This window comes from Melopsittacus undulatus, chromosome 5 (assembly GCF_012275295.1).
Source record: "Melopsittacus undulatus isolate bMelUnd1 chromosome 5, bMelUnd1.mat.Z, whole genome shotgun sequence".
NCBI classification, from domain to species: domain Eukaryota; kingdom Metazoa; phylum Chordata; class Aves; order Psittaciformes; family Psittaculidae; genus Melopsittacus; species Melopsittacus undulatus.
The window spans coordinates 47859427-47883141 of record NC_047531.1 but is presented as its reverse complement, the minus strand read 5'-3'; the positions used below and the strand labels follow the sequence as shown (position 1 = coordinate 47883141).

Sequence of the window (23715 nt, the reverse complement as noted above, 5' to 3'; positions counted from 1 at the left end):
ACACATAATTTCTGTGAGAGTCTCTAAAACTAGAACTTGTGGTATTTAATACAGAACAGGCATTTTTGTTCATAGAACACCCCAGGTTGGAAGGGACCTCAGAAGATCGTGGAAAAGGGAGCCTATCTGAAATTATTTAGCACCCTGTCTAGTTGCATCTTGTTGAGTCTTGAGAAAAGTGGGATTATTAAAAGGTAATGACACAATGGCAAAGGAGATTTTTTTTTTTTTTTACTATTTAATTTTAGGCTTCAGACAGTATTTTCCTCTAGATTACAACCTTTGAAAAAAACAGTTCATTGTGCACTGATGCTAAAATTACCACCTCCTATTTCTGCAAATCCAAAGAATGACGAAATGAATAGGCCTTTTTTAAGGTATTATATTTTAGGGTTTTGATAAAGGATATCAAGAAGTCTATCTTCAGTAAGTTTCTTATAGTCTGTGTTATGTAATTTGAATGTAGTCATCTTTCTCCTATGTCTTTATTTTAGATTTTCAATTTTTCTGTTGCCTTCCTAAAAAGTAGTGGAGTGCCTCTCAGGCATTATTTTTTGTCCATGAAGGATTTGAAGGTGAATGCTGCACCCACTGGTTCAGATAACATTTTCATGCTGCCTAAATCTGAGAATTATGGGAGTCTAAACTAATAATCATAATGTCAGACTTGAGTGTGAGTGGGGGAAAGCATGAACTGAGTTAATGCATAAGGATGGCCCTCTGATTTGTGGTTGCCAGTTAGCAGGGAAAGCAGTGATTTTTAACAATGTGTGACCATTACAGAGATGATCTTTTTGACTTGGCAGAAGTTTATAATGTCATTCCTGTCATCTTTGTTAGTGTCCTTGTTCCTTTTTCCATCACCCTATTTAGGTAATGAAAGATAATACTGGCCTTATTCAAGTGTTTTATTTGCAAAACACCCATTCAGGCTGTAACCTCCCTTTCTGTAGTTCTGTGCAGAGCAAAGTCAGCCACTGTCTCAGGACAAGTGATATTAGTTCGAGTGTTTAGAATTGTACATACCTCACAGGACATCACTTCTTTCTCCTTCTTAACCATAAACCCACATCACAGTTCTGCTGCAGTCCTAAAAACATGAGTCTTCTAACCAAGTAAGATAATTTCTGTGTCTATTTTCATAACATCTAGATTGTGAAAGTCAGCTCCATAACTCATAAAAAAGATCATCTACTTACATGTCTGTAAGGCAAAAATGTAAAAAATCATGTTCTAGTTCTGTAAATTCTTCATGCACATAAACATGAGACACCTGCTTGTGTTCCTATTCATACGCATAATGTGACCAGTAATAATGTGACTTAAATCAACCTCCATAAAATTGGAAAGAAAGAACAAAATTATTATTATAATATCAGTTTTTAAATGCTCTGAGAATGTGCATTGTCAGTGGAAAGGATAGGAGTAGGCAGGTAAAATCTAGGTCTGCACTGGCTTTTTTACGTAACACTGAGTAGGGATGGACAAAGACCTTCATGATCCTTAGGTTAGGGGCTGTCTAGCCGTAGCTCTGCCTGTCTCGCAGCACAAAACCCATGTTTCTTTTGCTTTTGATTAGCATCACACAGAGCTGTTTTACAAGTATTTTCTGTCCTAGAAGGACTTCTCTCCTCTCTCATGTAGTGTCATGCTGGAGTTTCCTGTCTGGGCTGGACTTTGACCAGCTCCTTTAAGCTGGAATTGATCCCTCAATACCTCTGTAAACTGCTCTGAAGACTATATATATATATTTTTTTTTTTTTTCCAGAAACTATGTTTCATTTCTTTCCCAGAACTGTATTTCAGCATTAAATACTGGGCACATGACGGATTACAGGACAGCAAAATAGGCTTTTGAAAAAAGCCTTAGACCTTCCCATGTTTTAAAATGTTTGAGAGGAAAAAATGTAGTGACTCTTCAGGTGTGACATTTCAGGTGTGATTTCCTAAAAAACTTCATTCCCAAATGAAGTTAGATGCAAAAAAAAAAAAACCCAAACAAAAACCAAAGGAGAATTAAGGTGTCTTCTGAATTGTTCATTTTTCACTCTGTACAGTGTTCAACTGTTCTGTTAAAGAATGTTTTGGTAAGTGGGAGGAACAGCCTGAGCCTGTAGATTCTCTTGGGCATGGAACTGAGAGAGAGGATATGATCATGGCATGAAGGGTTCTGTGGTAATAATGTTTTTAAAAGAGGGATAAATTCCAGTTAAGGTGGTGGACTTGGTCTTCAAAATCCATTTATCTTCACACATTTCAGACTCAGTCTGATGACAGACCAGGCACATCAGTATGCCTTGATACTTTCCATACTGTGAAATATACAGGAATGATTCGTGTCAGGAATTTAGGCGACCTTGTCGCCATTGCACTTTGTGTGAAACCAGCCCTCTTTTGTGACCGTGATTATCATAAGTACTCCTGTCAATAAGGAGAAACAAAGGGGATAATCTCTCCTAATCAATCGCTTTGGTTTTCAAAGGGGACTTCCGTTTAACGGTTTGACTGGCCTAAGGAGATTAGATAACCAAGAGATACATTTTGTTACAGGATGTTGCAAACTTGGGTACTAGGCAAATAACCATATAAGGTATAGAACAAAATGTTAAGACTACGTTAAGCTTGTAAGCATTTTTCTGTTAATACATTGCTAAGAAAATTCAACAACGTCTTCACCGGAGAAAGACCCCAGCAAACAAGAAAAGAACAAAGGAAAGGGGCCACGTGGACATTCGGGTAAAGAAGACAACAGGATTGGCTAAAACCCAAGACTGAGAAGTATAAGAGACTGTACTCCAAAGATCCCGGTGTGCGTTGCTGGTGGAGCAGAAACTCCCCTGCGCACCCAGCGCTGTTTTGCTTATTGCCTCTCTTAAATTTCTAATCAATTGTGAATAAAATCGATTGGGACAAAACCCGGTTTGCGGTTAATCTTTATAACAATACTATGGAAAATCAGAGTATTTTCTTTCTAGAGAATTCTACGTCACAAGGTCTGTGGGGGCAAGAACTTCCTGTGTTTGCATACCGCTTATCAGACATGATGCTCCCATGGTAAGGCCTGTAGGCATAATCGTGCAAGAAGTCTTTGTACCATGAGGAGGAAAAATGTAGAAATTTTGCCATTTTGATTGCAAATAATTTTTTGTTTGCACAGTATGACTGATATTTGCACTGTGCAGGGAAGCCAGCCACTCACTTCTAGGATTCAGTGGGACTTTTTTCCCACTGCTTGGCTACTGTATGTTTTTCTTCAACTTGCAAATGTGTGCCATTATTTTTTATTGCCTACCATTTTCAGAGACGTTAATTCGTACTCACCTCTTCCCTTTCCTTGTAGTCATCTTGCTAAACACTGTGACATCTGCTGTCTGACTGTGGCATTGCAATGCTTCAGTGTGTGCTGCTGAAAAATGCAAGCACTTGCTGGAATTACATAGCTGACTTTCAAATGGAGCACCCTTTTAGCTGAAACTCATTTATTTTCTCGGAAGCAGTTAGAACTACAACACTGGGGTGTGTAATTTCAGTCGATCTAAGTTAAAGAATTTCTCTGAAGCGCTGAAAGTTAGAGTACATCTAATTCCTTTCATTGTCACCCTTGAGAAAAGAACTGCTTGAAATTGTAGATTTGAGGAAAACAAGTGTTGATGTTAAATAAGTAATTTGTCTTTTCCTCCTTTGCCTACTGTAAGAGCAAAAGCAGGAAAATGCCCCAAATAAGGTATGTTTATCAAGTACCTAATTAGCTGAGCTCTTATGCTTCAACATAAGACAGGTTGTGGATGGGATGTTAAAAGAGGAGTCCTTTCATAGCCTAATTTTTAGATGAAGAAAAAACTTGCATTTGATCACAGCTGTTGATTTTCCTGATGGTGCCACAGTCTGTGAATTGTTCCTCATAGCTATATGAAAATGGTTTTTTTTTGGTACACATCACATTTTGCGTGGTTTCGGCTTTTCCTGCAGCTTGACCTGGTACAGCTTTGTCTGTGTCACCAAATACCGATGTCCAGCAGGAGTGGATTTGTAGAGTGAAATAGTTGGTGCTGAGGGCCTGTTACACAGGCTGCATTCATTGAAGGGTTTTACAGTAGGCTAGTTCGAGTCTTGTCCCAGCAGCTGAGCATCTGTAGCATCCTTATACACTCTGGAGTGCATGGTTTTTTTTCATCCTATGGGTATCCAGTTTGTGCCCCATCAGACTCCTCATATATGTAGCTTAGCCTAGAGTGAGCAGGAATGCTTGGAGACATTGTGTCAAAAGGGATAAAGGCACTCCTTCTGTTGAAGAAAAATGCTGGTGTAAACCCAGTCATTGACTTCCTTCTCAGTCAAAGCTGAAACTGCCTGATTTCCTGCTTTTTTGAGCACTGATTCACCAAAAGGAATGGAGATTGAATTTCTGGGACATATGTCATGGTAGCTGTAGGGTTTCAATTGATAATGTTATTTCTATTAGCATGCTGTTTGAACGTCTTTCCCCATAAACTTTTGAATCTTTATACCTCCAAGTTTTTTGTACTACTCACATAGTGAAGCAATTTTAGATACTCTTATCCAAAATCTCTTAACATCACAGATGGCACTAAAAACTAAACAGAAAACCCAGCATGTCATTCTGAAGAAAAAAAAAAAAACAACCAGCAAACAAAACCACAAAATGTGTGGATCTGATTCATTAATCTTTGTTAGTGGCACTTAGACAATATTATTGAGCTACTCTGGTAAAATATTAATGAGGACTGAGGTATTGCTTAGATGCAGTTATCACTGCAGTAAGGCGTTTTAGATGCTTCTCCTAACTTTATCATTGACTTTCTGTGTAACCAATTTTTCTCAAATTCTTAATTTGTTTTACTTTAAAGACCCAAGAACTCCTGAGGATGTGTAAATATTATAACATTTAATTTACAGATCGTGATATCTTAATATCAGGGTGTGTTACAGGTGTGTTAGAAATGCTACAAAGAAGTTGAGACCTTTAAATGAAGGCTGTCTCTATTTGTCAGCATGACTTTAAGTATTAGAAAAGTGACACATGCAGTGTTTGATCGTATCATTAAATGCAACTTTGAAGATGACAAAAAATACCTCAACATGTATTGCACATTCAACATTACTTCTTAAGTGTTTTCGGAGACTAGAAATGCATGATTTGACTAGTAAAGTTCTGTTTTGCTTCATACTACTGGTTTATAATATTAATCTGGGAAGGTCTTAACATAGATTCTAATTTCCATGTAAATATTTGGTAAGATCTTCTCAACAGTTAAAATATTAAAAGTCCTCTACATTGATCAGTACAGACTCTTGCAGGCATCTGTTTATTAAAGTCTACAAACAGTTTGTCTCCACAATGTCTGTTTGGAAGATAATACCAATGTTCCACACCCAGCTAATGTGTGTCTGCCTGAATCAGACTCAAAAATTCCACGAGCTGCATGATAAAAGCCTGAATTTGTGATCATTGACCAGTATAAGTTTGAATTGTCTTCCAACAGGTACGTGCATTTTCAGTAATGCCTACAAAGGTGATGCTACAGTTTTTTACCCCTACAGTTTTTTCTGGAGCCATGAGAAAGTGGCGTTTTATGTCAAGTTCAGTCCTTGAAGTTCTAATATGATTTAAGATTTCATTTAAAAAATAAAAGTTCCAGCTTTTCAAAGTTGTAAGTGTAATTTGAGATAGAAACTTTTAAAGCTTTCCAATCTGAAGGTATGATTTAAGAAAATGAGAAGAACAGGCTTCTCTCTAGCTGGTGTGGCCTCTTTTACCAGTTCTGTGACAGCAGGTTGTCAGGCTGCTAATGCTTGTTGTTAAAATGGCCACTTAGGCAGAAAAGACTTACTTATTATTGTAGTTTAAGGGGCATTTTACAGGAACACTATTTTCTGTGGAATACTTTTCACTCAACTATACATTTTTATAGTCTTCAGCTCTACTGTCCAATTATCTAAAGTTTCAATTTCTTATTTAAAATTGTACTTACTGTCCCTTTCAATATATTTCACTCTCTCTCTTTGAAAATCAGTTTGTAAAGGCCCTTACCTGCAGAGATGAAATATAATTTTAAAGGCAGCTGTAACAATCAATATTAAGAGGTTTCTTTATTCAAGTCTGTTTAAAAAGTATTCTTCTAACTACTGTGAGCTAGAAACCAATACATTTCACAAGTTTTCAAGTGTGAAATGTTACTCCATTTTCTTACACAATGCTGAAACAGTACATAAGCTTTTCAAAATACAAACAATTAACATCCGTATGTAGCATTTTATCAAGTTGAAACCCTTCAGGAATAAACCAACTTTCTTTTAAACATTATCTCATTTTAGAGAAATGGAATCCAGTGAAGATGATTTTGTTTGGCGCCAGCAAAATACAAGTCAATGCTATGCACTTTAGAGCTAATGCATATTCCTGAAACTCTTCACATATTTTTTCTGCTTTCACTGGGTATATTTTAGGTTAGGTTAAGAGATAAGAAATACAAGTTATGGCCAAAGAATCCACCACTTAGGTTGTAATTTAACCTGTAATTACAAAATCATATCTAAATATCAGCAAATGTAAGATCACGCTATTCTTACGACTGTACAAGACACATTCAACATATTACAGAAGAGGTATAAATAGCCTTGCATCACTTCATAGGTCTGTCCCTCATCTCCAGCTTTTTCATTATTAACACATTCAAAACATGCATCTGAGCTGTCTTCACCCGATGTGCCAGAGCACCTTCTAGTAAGTGGAATACATTGTAAGATTATTTTAATAGCATGGTATAAAGCATGTAGTCACTACAAGGAGTGCCTTGATATTTCCAGAAAACAAGGCAGACAAAATAAGCCTTGTATGGCTTTGAGCAATCTGGTCTAGTGGAAGGTGTCTCTCTCCATTGCAGGAGGGCTGGGACTAGATGATCTTTAAGGTCCCTTCCAACCCAAACCATTTTAGGATTCTGTGGTTCTATACATCTGACACTTTTTGGTCCACTAAGGAAAAGTAATTGAAAACTTAACTTCAGAACTTTCAAGACCAAATTAAAAGTTGCCTGGGAAATATATGCAATACGTATTTTTCCCAAGCAATTAGTGGTGAAAAAACCCCTCTAATTTTCTATTAACTTGTGTATCCTAAATTAACATTAGGACTATGAACTGCAATGATTATTGAAGTTCAAACCATGTCATTTGAGCCTGCTATCTAAATTTTCAAATGTTCTGAATGCGGTATCGTTGTATTGGAAATAAAGGATTTTCAGCTGTGCAAATAACATGTAATCATTGTAAGTATTTTATATATCTATAGTTACAATCCTCAGCAGCCAACCCCACCCCCCACCAGAAAAAACAGACACCCAAGGCCTTTTTTAGCCTTCTTTTAAATTCCTTTCATCAATTGAAAATGTAGTTAATATAATCTTGGCGGTAAACAAAACTTTTCCTATCAACATATATCCTTATAGCTCTGGGTGAATCTTGGAAAAACAGTATTATGTAATTTGTTGTCAAGATCAACTAATTTGTGTCAACCACTATAGCTAATAATACTGTGGTACATTTTTGATAATACTATGGATTACTTTTGTTGCCCTTCAGATAACTGCATTGTTATGTCCTATATTTTTGTATCTCCTAGCAACAAAAAAAAAGTTTCTATTTTTAGAAGTGTGCTAGAATTATTTTCACAATCATTGCATTTTCATGCTGTCTTAGTGACAGTTCCCCATGAGCAACTGAGAAAATTCACACAAAATGCAGTGATCTATAGTGATTATTGCTATCTGTTGCAATACACAGAATCATAGAATCATAGACTAGTTAGGGTTGGAAAGGACCTTAAGATCATCTAGTTCTATCTTGTTGGTAAAACATTGGTTTTGGGGTCAGTGTCATGATCCCAGCCTTTGTACTGGTCTAACTTTTAGTTTATGATCATTGTATCTGCTGTGTACCTGCAGTTTACATGGCCTTGTGGATTCTAAACATCGTGCCCCATTTGGTTATGATAAAAGACAATGCTTATGGTACAAGAACAGGATAGGCCATCTGTAGATAACAAAATAGGTGTTATAGCAATGACATTTATATGCCAAAGGCATTGCCTCCAGACAGTATATCTTGATCTGCAGCACAGGAGGTGGAGAATGGCCCTGAAGAGCAAACTGGCTGCACCCGTGTTGCATAGCATGCTTTGCCTAGATCCTAATACATTGTTCTTTTTCTTTATATAGTTCAGAAAAAACTGCCACCATTCACCCAAGTCACGACATGGTGCAAAGAAGTATATATTATGTTTCTTGAGACATTGCATGATGGCAGCACATGAAGGCAGCAAACCTGCTCAGGCAGTGCTGGGGGTTTGTTGGTAGTGCACAGGGAGCAATAGCATCAATCCTGTCTGTAGGCAATGGTCCCTATAGTAAATCTTCTTCAAAACTTCCCAGATTTGTGTCAGAAAGACCTAACTGGCTTACCCTGAGAAGCCCAGAAGCCAAGAGATCTGTGGAGAGCTATAGCAGATCACAGATCTGGAGCAAGGAAGGGAGAAAAATTATGGAACAGTATTGGTAACAATATGGGTATTTTAACTGTAGCTTCATTGGTTAAACTTTTCTTTAAAATACATTTTAAATGTATTATTTTGGCTTGGATGTTAGTTGAAGTTATGTTTATAGATGTGTGTTCGTATAAGGATCTTTTGGTTTTAAACTCTTATTAAGATGTGATATGCAGAACTGTTGCTGAAATAGGTCTTCGGTATAGAAAGCTCAAATATCAGATGTGAATATTTATAGTATGACTTTCAGTCATTCCTACTTGATTGTCTCCCTCTCGTGAAGTACTTCCACCTGTTGACAACAGTCTCAGGCTAGACAGGGAGTAACTCCTTCACCTTAATTCTTCTGAGACTTCTACCCAGTCTTTTTCTTACTCTTAGAAGACTCACTGTTGGAGTTACTAGAAGATAGCTTTACTTCTCTAAATTTATATTAATGATTGGTAGTACAACACAGAGTCAAATTGTCTTATAAGGTACTAGGAGATAGAAACAGGATTAGGAGAGACAGTAAGAGGTGTTCTTCCATTCTTACCCTCCCCTCATCTCAAACATCAGCCAGTGCAAAGCATACACATGTGTTATATGATGCGTCCATGACTGCACAGTCCTCTATATCCTTTGATCCTCCTTCTCCTCATTTTCCTCTTTTGCTTTGTTAGAAAAGATCTGGTAATCTCCCCTCTGCCTGAAAACGATGAATTATAATCAAATTTAAAGTGGAAGTTTTAATTATGTGCTTTTGAATAAGGTACTCTTTTCAGTATATTCATTTTCATTCCAAGGGACTTGCTAAATATTTTATATTTATTATTTCTGTACCCTCATCTAATTGCAGAATTAAAGCAACTTCAGAGAACAATAATGATGATAATGAGATCAGTAAGAGATTACAAAGACTGAAGTTCTAATGCAAAGAAACAATCAAATGTTCAATGAAAATCATTACAATTTGAGGAAATGGAGAGAACATAAAAAAACCCTAGTCCACTGCCCTTCTTTTGTAGGCAGACCACCCTCTCTCAGATCATCGTTTTAAAATGAAGAATAAGTAGCCATCCAAATTACAGATTGGTTTCGAAGAACAGTGTTCAACCTGCTTTGTGCAGATGATTGGACTAGATGACCTCCAGAGGTCCCTTCCATCCTAAACTATTCTGTCATTCTATTGAAATGCTAACTCTGCCCATGGAAAATTTGAATTCTTTAATAAGTGCTTTTGCCAGTGTCTCCTTTGTTCAGCTTTAATAATGCCTTTCATGCTCCTTTTGTAATTGCATTAAACTTGCAGGCCATTCTTGTGGAATACCTACATAAATCTGTGTATTGCCAAATAAGAAGCCATTAGAAATCTGTGTTTACAAATTCCAGTTTATCAAGCCCTTTTCCAGTGCTCCAGTCACAGAATCAACCAGGTTGGAAAAGACCTCCCCTGGTGCAGCTTGAGGCCATTTCCTCTTGTCCAATCACTTGTTTCTTGGGAGCACAGACCAGCCTTCTCCTGGCTCCATCTTCCTGTCAGGCAGTTGTAGAGAGCGATAAGGTCCCCCCTGAGCCTTCTCTTCTCCAGACTAAGTACCGCCAGTTCCCCCAGCCCTTCTGCATCACACTTGTGCTCCAAGCCCTGCACCAGCTCTGTTGCCCTTCTCTGGCCTCACTCCAGCACCTCAATGTCTCAGTGAGGGGTCCAGAACTGAGCAAAGGATTCGAGGTGCAGCCTCACCAGTGCTGAGTATTTCAGTGCTTAAAATGACATGTAGCCTTACAAAGGAACTTCAGACTACAGCTGCACTTCAAATAACCTTTCTCAACTGCTGTCCAGTCCTAATTTCCAAAGACATTTCCTTAGGTGTAGAGTTTTCCTGCAGGTGGACATTTCTGAATACCTTAGGTAGTACCCCAGTCTTTACAGAAACAAGCAAGTCAATGTTTAGCTCACTCCTATGCTTGGTTGGGATCCAAAACCTTGATGTTCTTTTCCCAATTTCCCTAAAAGGCTTGCCCCTGTAGACATTTACAGTCTTGAACACTGACAGGGACTGTACAAATTGCAGCTATGGCTGTTGTGTTCTTACAGACATTTGCTTCCTCATCCCTTTATATGATGATGCTTGGCAGTAAACACCACAGTGAAGGTTCAGGTGTGTAGGAACAGTTTTCACTTTTCACACAAAAGAATAGTCCTATGTGAAATAACCTGAATCCACTGCTGCCTTTCCTACTTTAAAAAGTGAATGACACCAAATTATTTTGCAAAAGGTTTGCTTGTTTGTCAAGTGACAAGGAGTATGGGGGGAAGCACCTTTCCCATCAACCTGTATAGAACCCACTCAGTCCTGGGAAAGCCTGGGAAATTGATGGTGCTTGTAGCCTGTCTGGATGGCATTATATTTAATAAGAAATTAATTCCTAACCTTGAGACAGAAGGATTTCAGCAGGAAACTTACTAAAAAAGTTGCTCACAACTCATGGTTTGTAGCAAATTATTGAGAATGTATAATGTGCTTGGTAAGGTAGCACATCATCACGATGAAGAAACTGTCTTCTGCTTTATATCATGGCCATATATATATTATGCTGGTTTACTATTTGCTGATTCCTTGATTATTCAAATACAAAATACCCAGCAAATCTTGGAATTTTCATTACATTGTTTACTTTTTACATAAATTTGCTAGAAATATTTGTGGGTTTAGTAATATTTAAAGCAGTAGGTAATGATGAGGTGATAACTTTGGTGCTTACATAAAAAATCCTCTCATCCCTTAATTATGAGAGACTTAGTCCTTGTTTTTTGTGAATTAATGCAGGTTGAATTTACCTTAGGGAGGCCTTATTGATTTATGAAAGCTAAAATTTTAACCTGAGATTCCCTGTGTATATAATTGTTTACGTGTATTATTATTCATGCATAGTGAAGTAGATGTTAGTTGGAATTTTTGAGGATTTAAATTGAATGGCCACTATGTGTTTTATAAGTGGGTGTCACACTGTAGAATTATGGAATTATGGGATTGAGTTTGGAAAGGACTTCTGGATATCATCTGGTTCATCCCTCTCCTCAAAGGAAGATCAGCTAAAGCAAGTTGCTCAGGCCCGTGTCCACTTGGGTTTTGAATATCTCCAAGTGTGACTGTTCTACAACCTCTCTGGCTGTATCCTTGCACTGGCAAGCCCAGACCTGGACACAGCACTCTAGATGTGTCTCACCAGTGATGCGTTAGAGGAGAAGGATCCCGAGAAAAGCTCCATGCATTTCTGCTGCTCTTACATACAAGGCTATTTCTCTTCCTTGTCTTCTTGGCTAGTCCTCCCTAAAAAAACTGAATGTATCAGTTACCTGATTGCTGCAGACAGGTTTTTCTTGCCCACGTCATTCAGCATCCTTCAATTGCCAGCCATTCTACTACTTTCTTGTTGGTGGGTTTTCACTTCCTCCTTATTACTCACAATTTAATTCCTCACCAGTTGGTGCCCACCCTATTGGAAAAGACACTTTTGCCCCATGTGGTCAGGTGGATCCTGTCTCTTGTTAGCAGTTTTCCATTTTCAGAGAGGGTCCCATGGTTGTAAAATCAAAGTATCTCTTCACAGTACAAGCTGTGCAACTGTCCTGGTTTTGGCTGGGATAGACTTAATTATCTTTTATTACTAGCTGGTACAGTACTGTGTTTTGACTTTAGTCTGAGAGCAATGCTGATAACACACCAATGTTTTTATTACTACTCAGTTGTGCTTACCCTGATCAAGGACTTTTCAGTCTCCCAAGCTCTGCTAGTGAGGAGACGCACAAGAAGCCAGGAGAAAGCAGAGACAGGACACATGACCCAAACTAGCCAAAGGGGTATTCCATACCACAGCATGTCCTGCCATGTATTATAAACTGGGGGGGAGTTACCCAGAAGGGTCAGATCACTTCTCTGGTCGGGCTGGGTATAGGTTGGCTGGTAGTGAGCAGTTGTACTGTGCATCACTTGTGTTTATTGCTTTTTCCCTTTCCCCTTTTAGTTTTATATTCTCTCCCCTTGTTTTTTCCCCTTATCATTATAAGTACTATTATATTATGCTTTAGTTATTAAACTGTTCTTACCTCAATAGCGACAAGCCGTTGTTGTCAGGGGGTGGGGGTGAGCGAGTGGCTGCATGGTACTTATTTACCATCTGGCTTTAAACCACAACAACAACCAATTTTGGACCCACAGGATCTATCCACTCATTTTCAGCTCATTCCTCCTCACTGCAGGATTGAGGAGAGAGCCACCTGGGCCCATTTCTCTTTATTTTTTAATGTAATAGAAGTATTTCATAAAGAGCAATTTGCAAGTACGATGCTAACTTCTACTTCCATCTGACAAGTAGCTGCTGTAAGCATGTTACAAATCCCTACGTAAAACTAACTTGTAGTGTGAGATGTAGGCAGTAAAATAAAGGGTTTCTTTTTTTTATTATGATAAGACTGCTTCATAGAGGGACATAGATTCATAAATTCTTTTGTCAAGGAGAAACACTTCAAGCAGTAATTGTTTTCTCTTGGGCAAAACTTTCATATGAATCTTTAAAAAATTTCCTTGTTAAAGCAGCTTTGTACATAGAGGATTTTAATGAAGGTAAACATTGCTTTTGAATAAGTATATGAGAACTTCGGCTGAGAAGCAAAATGTTAGCATCAAAATTCTCGAGAGGTGTCACATATGTTGCAAGTGGCGCTTTACTTCTGATTTAAAGACCATTTTATTTTCTATGTGATTGCATGAACACAATACCTAAGAAAGAGTCTTAATAAATGGGCAAGCCTATGACTCTTCAGTACTTGATTATGAAGGAAAAATGATGCCCTGGCATACTGCTGTTGAGCTTCTGTCATATGCAAACTGCATCAGGCTCTGTTTTATTTTCTTTGAACTGCTCTGAGTCCTGAGATAAATTGGGGAATCAGCAAGTTCTGATGCTATGTACTCCTATAGGTGAGGGGGTAAAGCAGAGTTTGGAGAACTCACTGAAAAATGAGGTCAGTAACTGCTTTGAAAATAAGTATCATTCTTGGGTTGCAAATGGAGTATGAGTGGCAGACAAGATTGCTGTTTCTGTCATGATTGTGTTTTGTTGCTGTTATCTCTTCTCAACCAATAGATTTATTTTTTCCCCTCATATTCACAGTGACATTTTAGAGGAGGCTTAGGAAAATATTTGTATCCTGTTCATCTTATATTGAATTATTCTTTGAAAATAATTTTTGAAGTTTCAGGCTTTACATATTTTTGAGCAGTCTAGGCTTGAAAGTAAAGAGGAATGTCATTACAAAGGCATCTATAAATATGTATCTGTACATACATATAGACGAATACATAGGAGTGAAAACGGAAAAATGTGAAAACAAATTATTTATTAACTTTTGTCCTTCTGTGGCTGTACTACTACAGGTTAGATCCCCATTCATAGAATCATAGAATCATTTAGGTTGGAAAAGATTTTTAAGATCATTGAGTCCAACCATTAATCTAGCACTGCCAAGTCCACACTAAATCACATCCCCCATTCCTGTGCTGGTGTTGCTTACTCCTGGAACCTTCTAGAAAACTTTGATTACCAGACTTTTCTGTGAACCACAGCACGTACTGAATGGAAATATAAACGAAGGTGTCAATCCTGTGTGCCCTCAGAGTAGCTAGCACAGTTCCAAGGAAGAACTCATTTGGGCTGTCAACTTACTGGCTATTTTCTCTCTTACAGATAGGACTGTTTTTTGTAATTAGTTGGGAAAGAGTCAATTTGGTAGCATTTGGAAAAGGCTGTAATCTGTTCCTTTAAAGTGGATTTACAGAATTTCTGAGGTGGGTGCTGAGTCCAAGTTCACTCCAAATCCTTCTTTAAAATCATGGTACAATGGGATTAAGAAGTCTGATTTGGGGGGAAGATCTCCAATGCCAAGAAAAACCGGACTATTGGACCACAGCGAGTCTCAGATTTGTTTCTGAAGCACGTTCTGCCATGTGGGAGAAGAAGTTGATGAGAGAGGAGATGACATTTTCCTTCAAGACATTTTCCTTCAAGGCGCTATTTCTGTTCTAAAAACTTGAGAAGTAGAGTATATTAACAGAGCTATGTTATTTAAACAAAGATTTACCATTTACTTTTTTCATCTTTTATTTCATAATGTGTTTATTCCACACCCTGTCTTTATAGTACCAAACTTTTCTCTAATATGACAAAAAAGTCTGTCACATGACAACCAACTTTCATAATTGGAAGACTGCAAAGCTGGAAGATGAAAAGCTGACTATCAAGCAGTAAACTCATTATAACCCCGCATTATCAACATTATAAAGAAAAACAGAAAAATACTGGCTAAGATACTCTTTTTTTTCTTTAGGTTATTTATATTTTGAATCTGGCAAAAAACCTGTGAAAAATCTCTTGTAAGGGATGGATGCTACATTGACACAGAGCCAAAGGAAAAGCTTTACCGTAGAAATTGTTCATTGACTCTGTGACTACAAGTGTGGAAAAGCAGAGAGAATTAGATAACGTTAATTCAAGAAATACAGCAAAGCCAAAGCACGGGATTGGTGTATAAACAGCTTTAACTGTATATATTAATCTCAGTGGCTCTGAAAACAAATGAAAGATTACTGGGATAAGATTATCTGTAACAAATGCAAGGAAATGTATGAAGCTGTTGGAAAAGCTTTTTATAGTAGAGCAGTTAAATCTAGTTAATTGTGTTTGATTTTTGTTTTCATAATTACTTCCATTGTTCCACCGAACTCCTGCTGAATGTCTGACATTGCCGAGCTGTCATGTCCTAATTAAAAAAATAAATGAATAGAAACTGAATACCAACGTGATTAGTGTTGTGTTACATGCTTTAATACATGTCCTGCTCCTACTTCATACTTAGCTGAGGAGATAATCTTTGATTTTAAACGAAAAAGCCACTATGATAAGTTAGTGTGGTTAAGGGAAGCATTTGACCCTAGACCACTGTCCATAATCTTTGGTAAATCGTGGGAAACGGGAGAGGTGCCTGAGAATCGGAAGATGGCAAATGACACAACAGTCTATAAGAAAGGCAAGAAGGAGGACCCGGGTAATTATAGACAGGCCAGCCTTACCTCCGTCCCTGGAAAGGTGATGGAACAACTTATTCTTGACTCCATCTCTAGGCATATCAAGGATGAGGGGGTTATTAAGAAGAGCCAACATGGTTTTATGAAGGGGAAGTCATGTTTGACCAACCTTATAGCCTTCTATGAGAAAGTGACTAGATGGAGGGATGATGGTAAAGCGATAGATGTGTTTTTTCTTGATTTCAGTAAGGCATTTGATACTGTCTCCCACAGCATTCTCATAGATAAGCTAAGGAAGTGTGGGCTTGATGATCAGGTAGTGAGGTGGATCAAGAACTGGTTGAAAGGAAGAAGACACAGAGTTGTGGTCAATGGGGCAGAATCGAGCTGGAGGTCTGTGACTATTGGAGTCCCCCAGGGGTTGGTGCTGGGACCAGTGCTGTTTAATATTTTCATCAACGACCTGGATGAGGGAACTGAGTGCACCCTCAGCAAGTTCGCTGATGACACTAAACTGGGAGGAGTGGCTGACACACCAGAAGGCTGTGTTGCCTTTCAGCGAGACCTGGACAGGCTGGAGAGTTGGGCAGGGAGAAACTTGATGAAATTCAACAAGGGCAAGTGTAGAGTCTTGCATCTGGGGAAGAACAACCCCATGTACCAGTACAGGTTGGGGGTTGACCTGCTGGAAAGGAGTGAAGGGGAAAGGGACCTGGGGGTCCTGGTGGATAGGAGGATGATCATGAGCCAGCAATGTGCCCTTGTGGCCAAGAAGGCAAATGGCATCCTAGGATGCATTAGAAAGGGTGCGGTTAGTAGAGCAAGAGAGGTTCTCCTCCCCCTGTACTCTGCATTGGTGAGGCCGCATCTGGAATGTTGCATCCAGTTCTGGCCCCCTCAGTTCAAGAAGGACAGGGAATTGCTTGGAAGAGTCCAGCGCAGAGCCACAAAGATGATGAAGGGAGTGGAACACCTCCCTTATGAGGAGAGGCTGAGGGAGCTGGGTCTCTTTAGCTTAGAGAAGAGGAGACTGAGGGGTGACCTCATCAGTGTTTACAAATATGTAAAGGGTGGGTGTCAGGATGATGGAGCTAGGGTTTTTTTAGTGATATCCAGTGATAGGACAAGGGGCAATGGGTGTAAACTGGAGCATAGGAGGTTCCACGTTAACATCAGGAAGAACTTCTTTACTGTAAGAGTCACAGAGCACTGGAACAGGTTGCCCGGGGGGTTGTGGAGTCTCCTACGTTGGAGATATTCAAGGCCCACCTGGACAAGTTCCTGTGTGATGTACTCTAGGTTACCCTGCTCTTGCAGGGGGGTTGGACTAGATGATCTTTTGAGGTCCCTTCCAACCCTCGGGATTCTATGTGATTTTGTGTGATATGTGATGGTAACAAAAGTAATTCTGTTTGCTGTTGCCATGTGGTAAGAAGGTCAGGAGTAAGTAATGAGAAATCCAATTGATGTTAATACCCGCTGTGACCCCTAACACAGGCTCTGTCCAAGTTAGTAGCATTTTATAGCTCTGTTAGAAGCAGTCAAGGATGAGCTGGCTTGAGGTTGCTGTATTCATGTCTGGTGATCTGTACGTGTGCAGTAGGGTTTATAAACCTTGAACTGGGTTTATTGTGGAAGTGTAGATCATTTGACTTACAGAAGACATACATACATGATGTACATACAGCTGTTTTTGTGGATATTATTTAATCAGATTAATTTCTAAAATGTGATTATATGATGCTCTTGGAGCATATGCAGTGCACTGAATGCATGGACCTCTCCTGTATCTGTGTCACAGACACAAAATCTTACTGTGTCTGGAGGAGTGAAGCTGAGACCGTGTTTCAAAGTACAGCCCCCTTTCCAGAAACTCTCCTAACCGTTCCCTTTCACTCTGGGACTAATTTTATCTCTCTTGCTTTGAGATAAACCCAGTAAAGGTGACTGAAGTTGCAGATGTTCATGTGGGCAACAGATAAAGAGAAGCCACTGACTCTGTTTTGATCTGAGTATTGCATCTAGATCCTGTGCTTAAATTGGCCAGTTACTTCCTCATCCTATTTTATTTTTTTTTTTGTATTTAATGCTATGAATTTGTGAGTACAGGCATTATGTTAGCATAGTTTTTAAGGCTGGAAGCTGTCAGGAGGAACACTGCATAGATTTGTGTAAACAATGTGAACCATCTTAACAGTGCTTGTTATTACTGAAAAGACTAATACAGCTAGCAATGTCACGTACAAAGTAGCTGTTTTCTAAGACCTTTTAGGCAGGTGGCCATCTGAGTCAGTAGGACTGTGGCTTGAGGAGCAGTAGATGCTGTAGAAGTCTAAAGGTAAGTTCATACGACAGAAATATGTGCTCCAGGCAGTATTATCAGTCACTTTCATTTCATGATGGGTATCAATCTGGCCACCTGTTGAAGTGAAAGGAAAACCAAGTCAGAGAACTGCAATATCTTCTTTCGGTTTATTTGACGATGGTGTGGTAGACAAAAAACTTCAAAACATCTTCATTACCATTCATGGACATTTTATATAGTTGTTTGTGTAAGGTTTGCACTTGATTCACATGATGCATTGCCTAGTTTGGAAAAACACTACTCAGCAGGTGTGGTGATATTATACACTGAAAATGAATATTTAAGACTCAAGAGAAATTATTTACAACTTTGGAGAGGTGGGAAGACAGTATAAACTTCCTTTAAAATAGTTTATGTCTCTTTTCCCTTTTAAGGCACCATTAAAAGAGATATATCCACATTTCCTAGGGCGATTCGTCATGAGCTGACTTGTCTATGATTTTTCCAAATATCTTCTTAGTTAGATAAAACATGTGCATGAATGTGCGGAATCATTTATCTGTTTTGTCTCAGTGATGACAATCTGTATTCAACTGAATTTGCCATTTTCCTAGCTTTCCTTTATAGCTGAATTGGGAGTTCAGTGTTGTTTCTTATTCTTAATTTGTTGTGGTACTTTACATTCACGGGGTGGAAAAGCTAGATTTCATCCTCCATGTCGACTGCTCAGAAACTTGCATGGATATTTAAAAAAATATATAGGAAAAAATAGAATTATGTATTACAAATGCAGCCCCAGGATGAATCCACCTCCAGCACTATAACCCCAAGCTTCAGAGCCTGGTTGTCATTACCTCGAAACTTCTATCAGTGTACTTGTAACAGCATGATTTCAGAAACATCTAGCGTTGACTCTTACTTTGGTACTATAGGAACACTATCTTATCCAGTGCATGCTGCATTACAAGATGTGGCTACTCGAAAATGACCCTGCTTGTGAGTTTATATTTTCAAAGATTTATTTGTCCATGCATAGACTGATGTCAGTGGTGCATGTGGTGATCTTAAAGGGAGAAAGAAATAATTTCTTACTTAAAGTAGGTGATTCTGTGCATTTTACAATATGCACACGTATAGCAAGTGTAGAACACAGAAGCCAGGAAAGTTATCTGTGTTTTTCAAGTAGGCATGTATAGGACTCTCTTCAGAGTAGTAGTACGAGCTGGGTGATGTAAGGAAAAGAAACTAAATTTAATCATTATTCAGATACAGTGAGTAAAGATGAAAGTTCTCCACAATTTATCTACCAAATGTTTGTGTCTGACACAGTGACTCTAATACCAGAGTTGTTAATATTAAATCTGTCCACATATTTTGTGCGAAATGTCTGTGGTGAGACATTCATTGTGTTGAAAAGCTGACACAATGGAATGCTTTTTGTGCTGGCTCTGGACAAATTACAGTCCATTTTATCAGTTCCAAGGTCAGAGTACTATCATGGCTCTTAAAGTGTAGAGTGGTGAAGTGGGCTCTATTGAATGAGAAACAGTTGTAAGTTTGCCTGATAATTGCAGCCAGGTATCTCCAATAGCAGAGTTCTTCATGTGAGCCCATTTCTCTTGTTTAAAATTCTCATTTTTGCTGTAATTTGATTTCAGAATGACTTTCACTGCAGTATATGTAGAGCTGTAGAGCTCAGCCATATTTTCAAGGTACACAGTAGCCATTGTCAGTGTAGATATGCTTTCATTGCCTATTTCAGCTCTACTGCTAGTTTAAGTATAAGCCAAAGGGCACTGTTATTAAACACCTTGTACTGCCAGAGTCGGTGTTTCTTTCCCTGTCATTCTGGTAGACCAGTTCTTTCTTTAAAATCAGAAAACATAAGCTCTTTCACACAAAACTTGGAACTAGATTTGCATGCACTTAATACATCCTTTTTTCCCCTCCTCTGTCTAGTCTAAAACTAGCCTTTCCTCCTAATGTGAAACATTATTTTTATGCCTTGCAAGCCTGCACTGGTTTTTCTGTGAATAAGAATCATCAGATTATTTTGCCATCTTGGCCTCTCTGAAATGCAGCATGGTTGTTTTAAATAAATTAAGATCAGATTTTTTTTTTTTTTCCTCATAAAAACAGTGGTACTCTCCAGAATCCCCTTCTTTTCTCACAGCACGCAATCTAAAGTTCTTGATACCCATTTTGTGACTAATGAAGCTTTCTTGCCCATTTTGCTCTTCTCCCCTTGCAGTTCATCTGCATTGCTTTTTGATTGGCAAAGTGGGTCATTTTAATGACATCCATCTGCACCCAAAGTGTACCTTTAATTTTTCAGTTCACTCTTTTGAGTTCATGACCACCTGCAGCCAGCTCATTGATTCACTGGTGTGATTTTTGCTCTTTGGGAGCAGGTGAAGAAATAGGAGTGGCTTTCTCTTATCTGCCCAGGGGCACCAGCACACATAAGCATCAAAGGACTCAGAGTTTCTGTAGAGTGAAAGGCTGGAAAAGAAACAAATAAAGGTGATGTCTCCTTGTAAAACTACCTCAATATGTATTTAGGTGATACAATGTGTTTTATTGACTTACTGTCTTAGTCTGACTTCTAAAACTTGCTTTATTATTACTTATTCCTGGATAATTTTGAAATGGTTATTGCTTTGTTGTTGTTTGAACTCTATCTTTAGCCTTGTATTTTTATCTCTTTAGGAACACTGGTGTATCTAAATTTCTGTATAGAGATAAGCTGTTAAAATATTTTATTTTTCCTTTCCTTCACAGGGAGTAGTATGTGGGAGGCTGTGGACTATTTGCTTCCGACATAGGAACAGCACTGGGTTGGGAATCTGCACTCCTGAGAGAATGCTGGGAATCTGCAGAGGGCGACGGAAATTCCTGGCTGCCTCTCTGACCGTCCTTTTTGTCCCTGCCATTACATGGATTTATCTGTTTGCTGGGAGTTTTGAAGGTAGGAGGAGAATAAGGGCTGGAGGTGGAAGGCTGGAGTGTTGAATATATCAGGGCAGACAAATGCAGATCATTGACTTTATTGAAATAAATCTGGTTTGACTTGCAGAGGAAGTAGTTCGCAAGGTGCATGTTCGCATGTTCTCACTGCTGAGGAGGATTTAATTGCTGGGCCCGGTTACTTGATATTTTTCCCTAATTTTTTTGACTTGTAAAAAGTGAAAGAAACCCAAACAAATCCACCTTACTCATTTCTTTTTAGAGTTTTCTAATTTTTAAAAGTTGAACTATCTAATGCACTGTACGATTTCACTTTTAGTTGTAATTAACATCTCATTTCGGATCTGCCCTTAATATTATTTGAAAGTGCTTAAAAATATTTATTCTGGGCACTGTTTACACAGCTCTGTTTTTATGGACCTGTGTGTTAGACCTTATATGTATAGATGAGACTGAGTCTAGTTCTGGGATGCAAAGCAGGAAGTGTATCTAGCTGGAGGGCCTACAGGACAAGCCAGGGAAACGTGTGTCTGGCATGGTTCTTTGCATCATGGACTGTACTAGGTCATGGTCACTCAGCTGCAGTCTTTCTCTTGTCATGTTGTCCATTGTGCTGCTGCTCACTGTACCATGGAACACATGGTGGTACCTAGTTTGGAATGTCAGACAGCGGTGAGACACTGCTCTATGAAGTGTAAATGTAGGAGCAAAGTATTCTATGAAATGTTCTCTAGCCTCCTGATTTAGTTATTTAGAATCATAGAATAGTTGGAAAGGACCTTAAGATCACCTAGTTCCAAACCCCCTGCCATGGGCAGGGACACTTCACACTAAAGTATGCCACGCAATATAAATACATATGTGGCCAAAACCTGCAAACACATGAGGCTCTTTTCTTGCCTTTGTGTGAAGATTATTAGTTTTAACCACTGCCTCTATGTTTATTGAGCTAGGAGGCCAAACAGAAAATCAGCAAGTACCTGTATAAAATCTCTTTATATAAAGTAATTTTAAATCCATATCGCTCTATGTGGCAGTAGGCTGCTATAGCTGGAGTATCTTTGTCCTTTTCTCAGATGGAGATCCTCAAGCTTCTAGATGCATTGACTTGAAGCTATAAAACTAGCACTTTTTATAATCAGACTTGGAATAACCCCTACTTTGCCTTTTGTCTGTCTGGTGACCTCTTTTTCTGGTTTTAAAGGAGTTCAGTAGTAATTCTTCAGTTAGGTGAGGTTAGAAGATGCCAGATCTCCTATTTTTTATTACTTTTGAGGGGAGGTTATATTTTTATTTTTTGATTTTTAAATGAGATGGAGCATTTTATGTTTGGCAATAGGTGTGTTCTTGCATGACTGGAAAAAGCTGTTCAGGCTTTGTAATTCTCTCAGCACAAGGAAAGGTGTTTCAGTTGTTTAAAAGCTGTTCAAATGCTAGTTTACAGTCTGATAATTTTAAAAAGGCATTGTTTAAAATGTCAAGCTTCTTTCATGTAACCTTGGCTGATGAATTTGTGCTTTGTTTCAAAACAAAATTGGATCCCAGGTTAAATTACAAGGAAGAATGTGTGAATATTTTTAGTGGGTATTACATACATTTCTGTATTAGTTACATGCCAGGTACAAATATTTGCTTATGCAAATTTATTTGCTTACTTAAAATTCTGCCTTAATGGGCAGTAACTCTGTGAGCTTATTCTAGGATGAAACACTTATGGGATTCATGTTAAATTGGAAATATAAAGGGTGCTGGCTCCATACTTGAAAACTAATGATCTGGCAGGAAGAACAGTACTGATTGTGTTTGATTTTAAAAGCTGAGCAAATGCAGGCCTCACCTTTTTGCTTTTAGAGGAATATTATGCTGCCTTGTAGTAATGACTATTTTAATTGTGTCCACAATTGATAATAGCACACTGCTTTAAATTCCTCTGTGTGTAGAATCCTTTGTTTTTACAGAGTGCTCAATACAAATCTTGAAATTTGCTGCTAAATGTTATTTGAAGTGACTTAAAGCTCTCAGTGTGAATTAATCTTAAATACAAACCAGGAAGCAAAGCCCATTACCTATTAAGAAGCCTTCTACTGAAAAAAGGACTGCAAATTACATGCAAATAGTAACTCTTTCTGTTATTTTTCTGTATCTAGTTTTATTCTTTTTTTTTTTTTAGTTTTTGGATGGGGCATGATTAGTTAAAAAAAAAACTATGATTAGTTAAAATAGTTCTTTAAACAAGGATTTTCCTTAATTTGTAGATATTATGGACAGAAAGTTAAAGCCTGTTTGTCATTTTATTGGCTTTCTGTGCTGTACTCCACTGTGGTTCACACAATCTACTTATGTTTTAAGCTGTCTGTGTATAGTTGAGTAAAAATGTCCCACAGCAGCTTCATGCCTTGATTTGAAGCCAGCAGGAGCGGAAAGTCTTCCCTGTCTTCTGGCATTAGCTTCTTTGGTTTATCACAGGCAGAGCCAGAAGCTTTCTTTTCAGTTCGTTTGGTTTTAGATTAAAGTAAATGGTTCTTGTTATACTTTTATCCACTAAGTTAAAGAAACTGTCAGGGCCTAGTTTCTTCATAGATTCAGTTATTCAGGGTGGAAGGGGGCTTGGGAGTTCTCTGGTTAAACTTGTGCTCAAGGTAGGGTGGACTTTGGTGTCAGGCAAGATTTCTTAAACTTTTACCCAGTCATGTCTTGAAAACCTCCAAACATAGAGACTACATTGTGTTCCTGGGCAACTTGTGCCACTGCTTGACTGTCCTCAGGTGGAAGAATTTCTCCTTATATCTAGTTTGAACCTCTTTTGCTTCAGT

General features: G+C 38.4%; 1 protein-coding gene across 3 annotated transcripts in view; it reads left to right on the top strand.

Moving 5' to 3' along the window:
- The window catches only part of LARGE1 (LARGE xylosyl- and glucuronyltransferase 1), a 278913-nt gene that overhangs the window by 63802 nt on the left and 191396 nt on the right, over window positions 1-23715 (top strand). For all 3 annotated transcript variants that reach the window (XM_034063061.1, XM_034063062.1, XM_031050097.1), the window contains one exon: window positions 20717-20903. In XM_034063061.1, the coding sequence (XP_033918952.1) occupies window positions 20798-20903 (106 nt within the window). In that variant the 5' untranslated portion in view covers window positions 20717-20797. The remainder of the gene's footprint in view (window positions 1-20716; window positions 20904-23715) is intronic.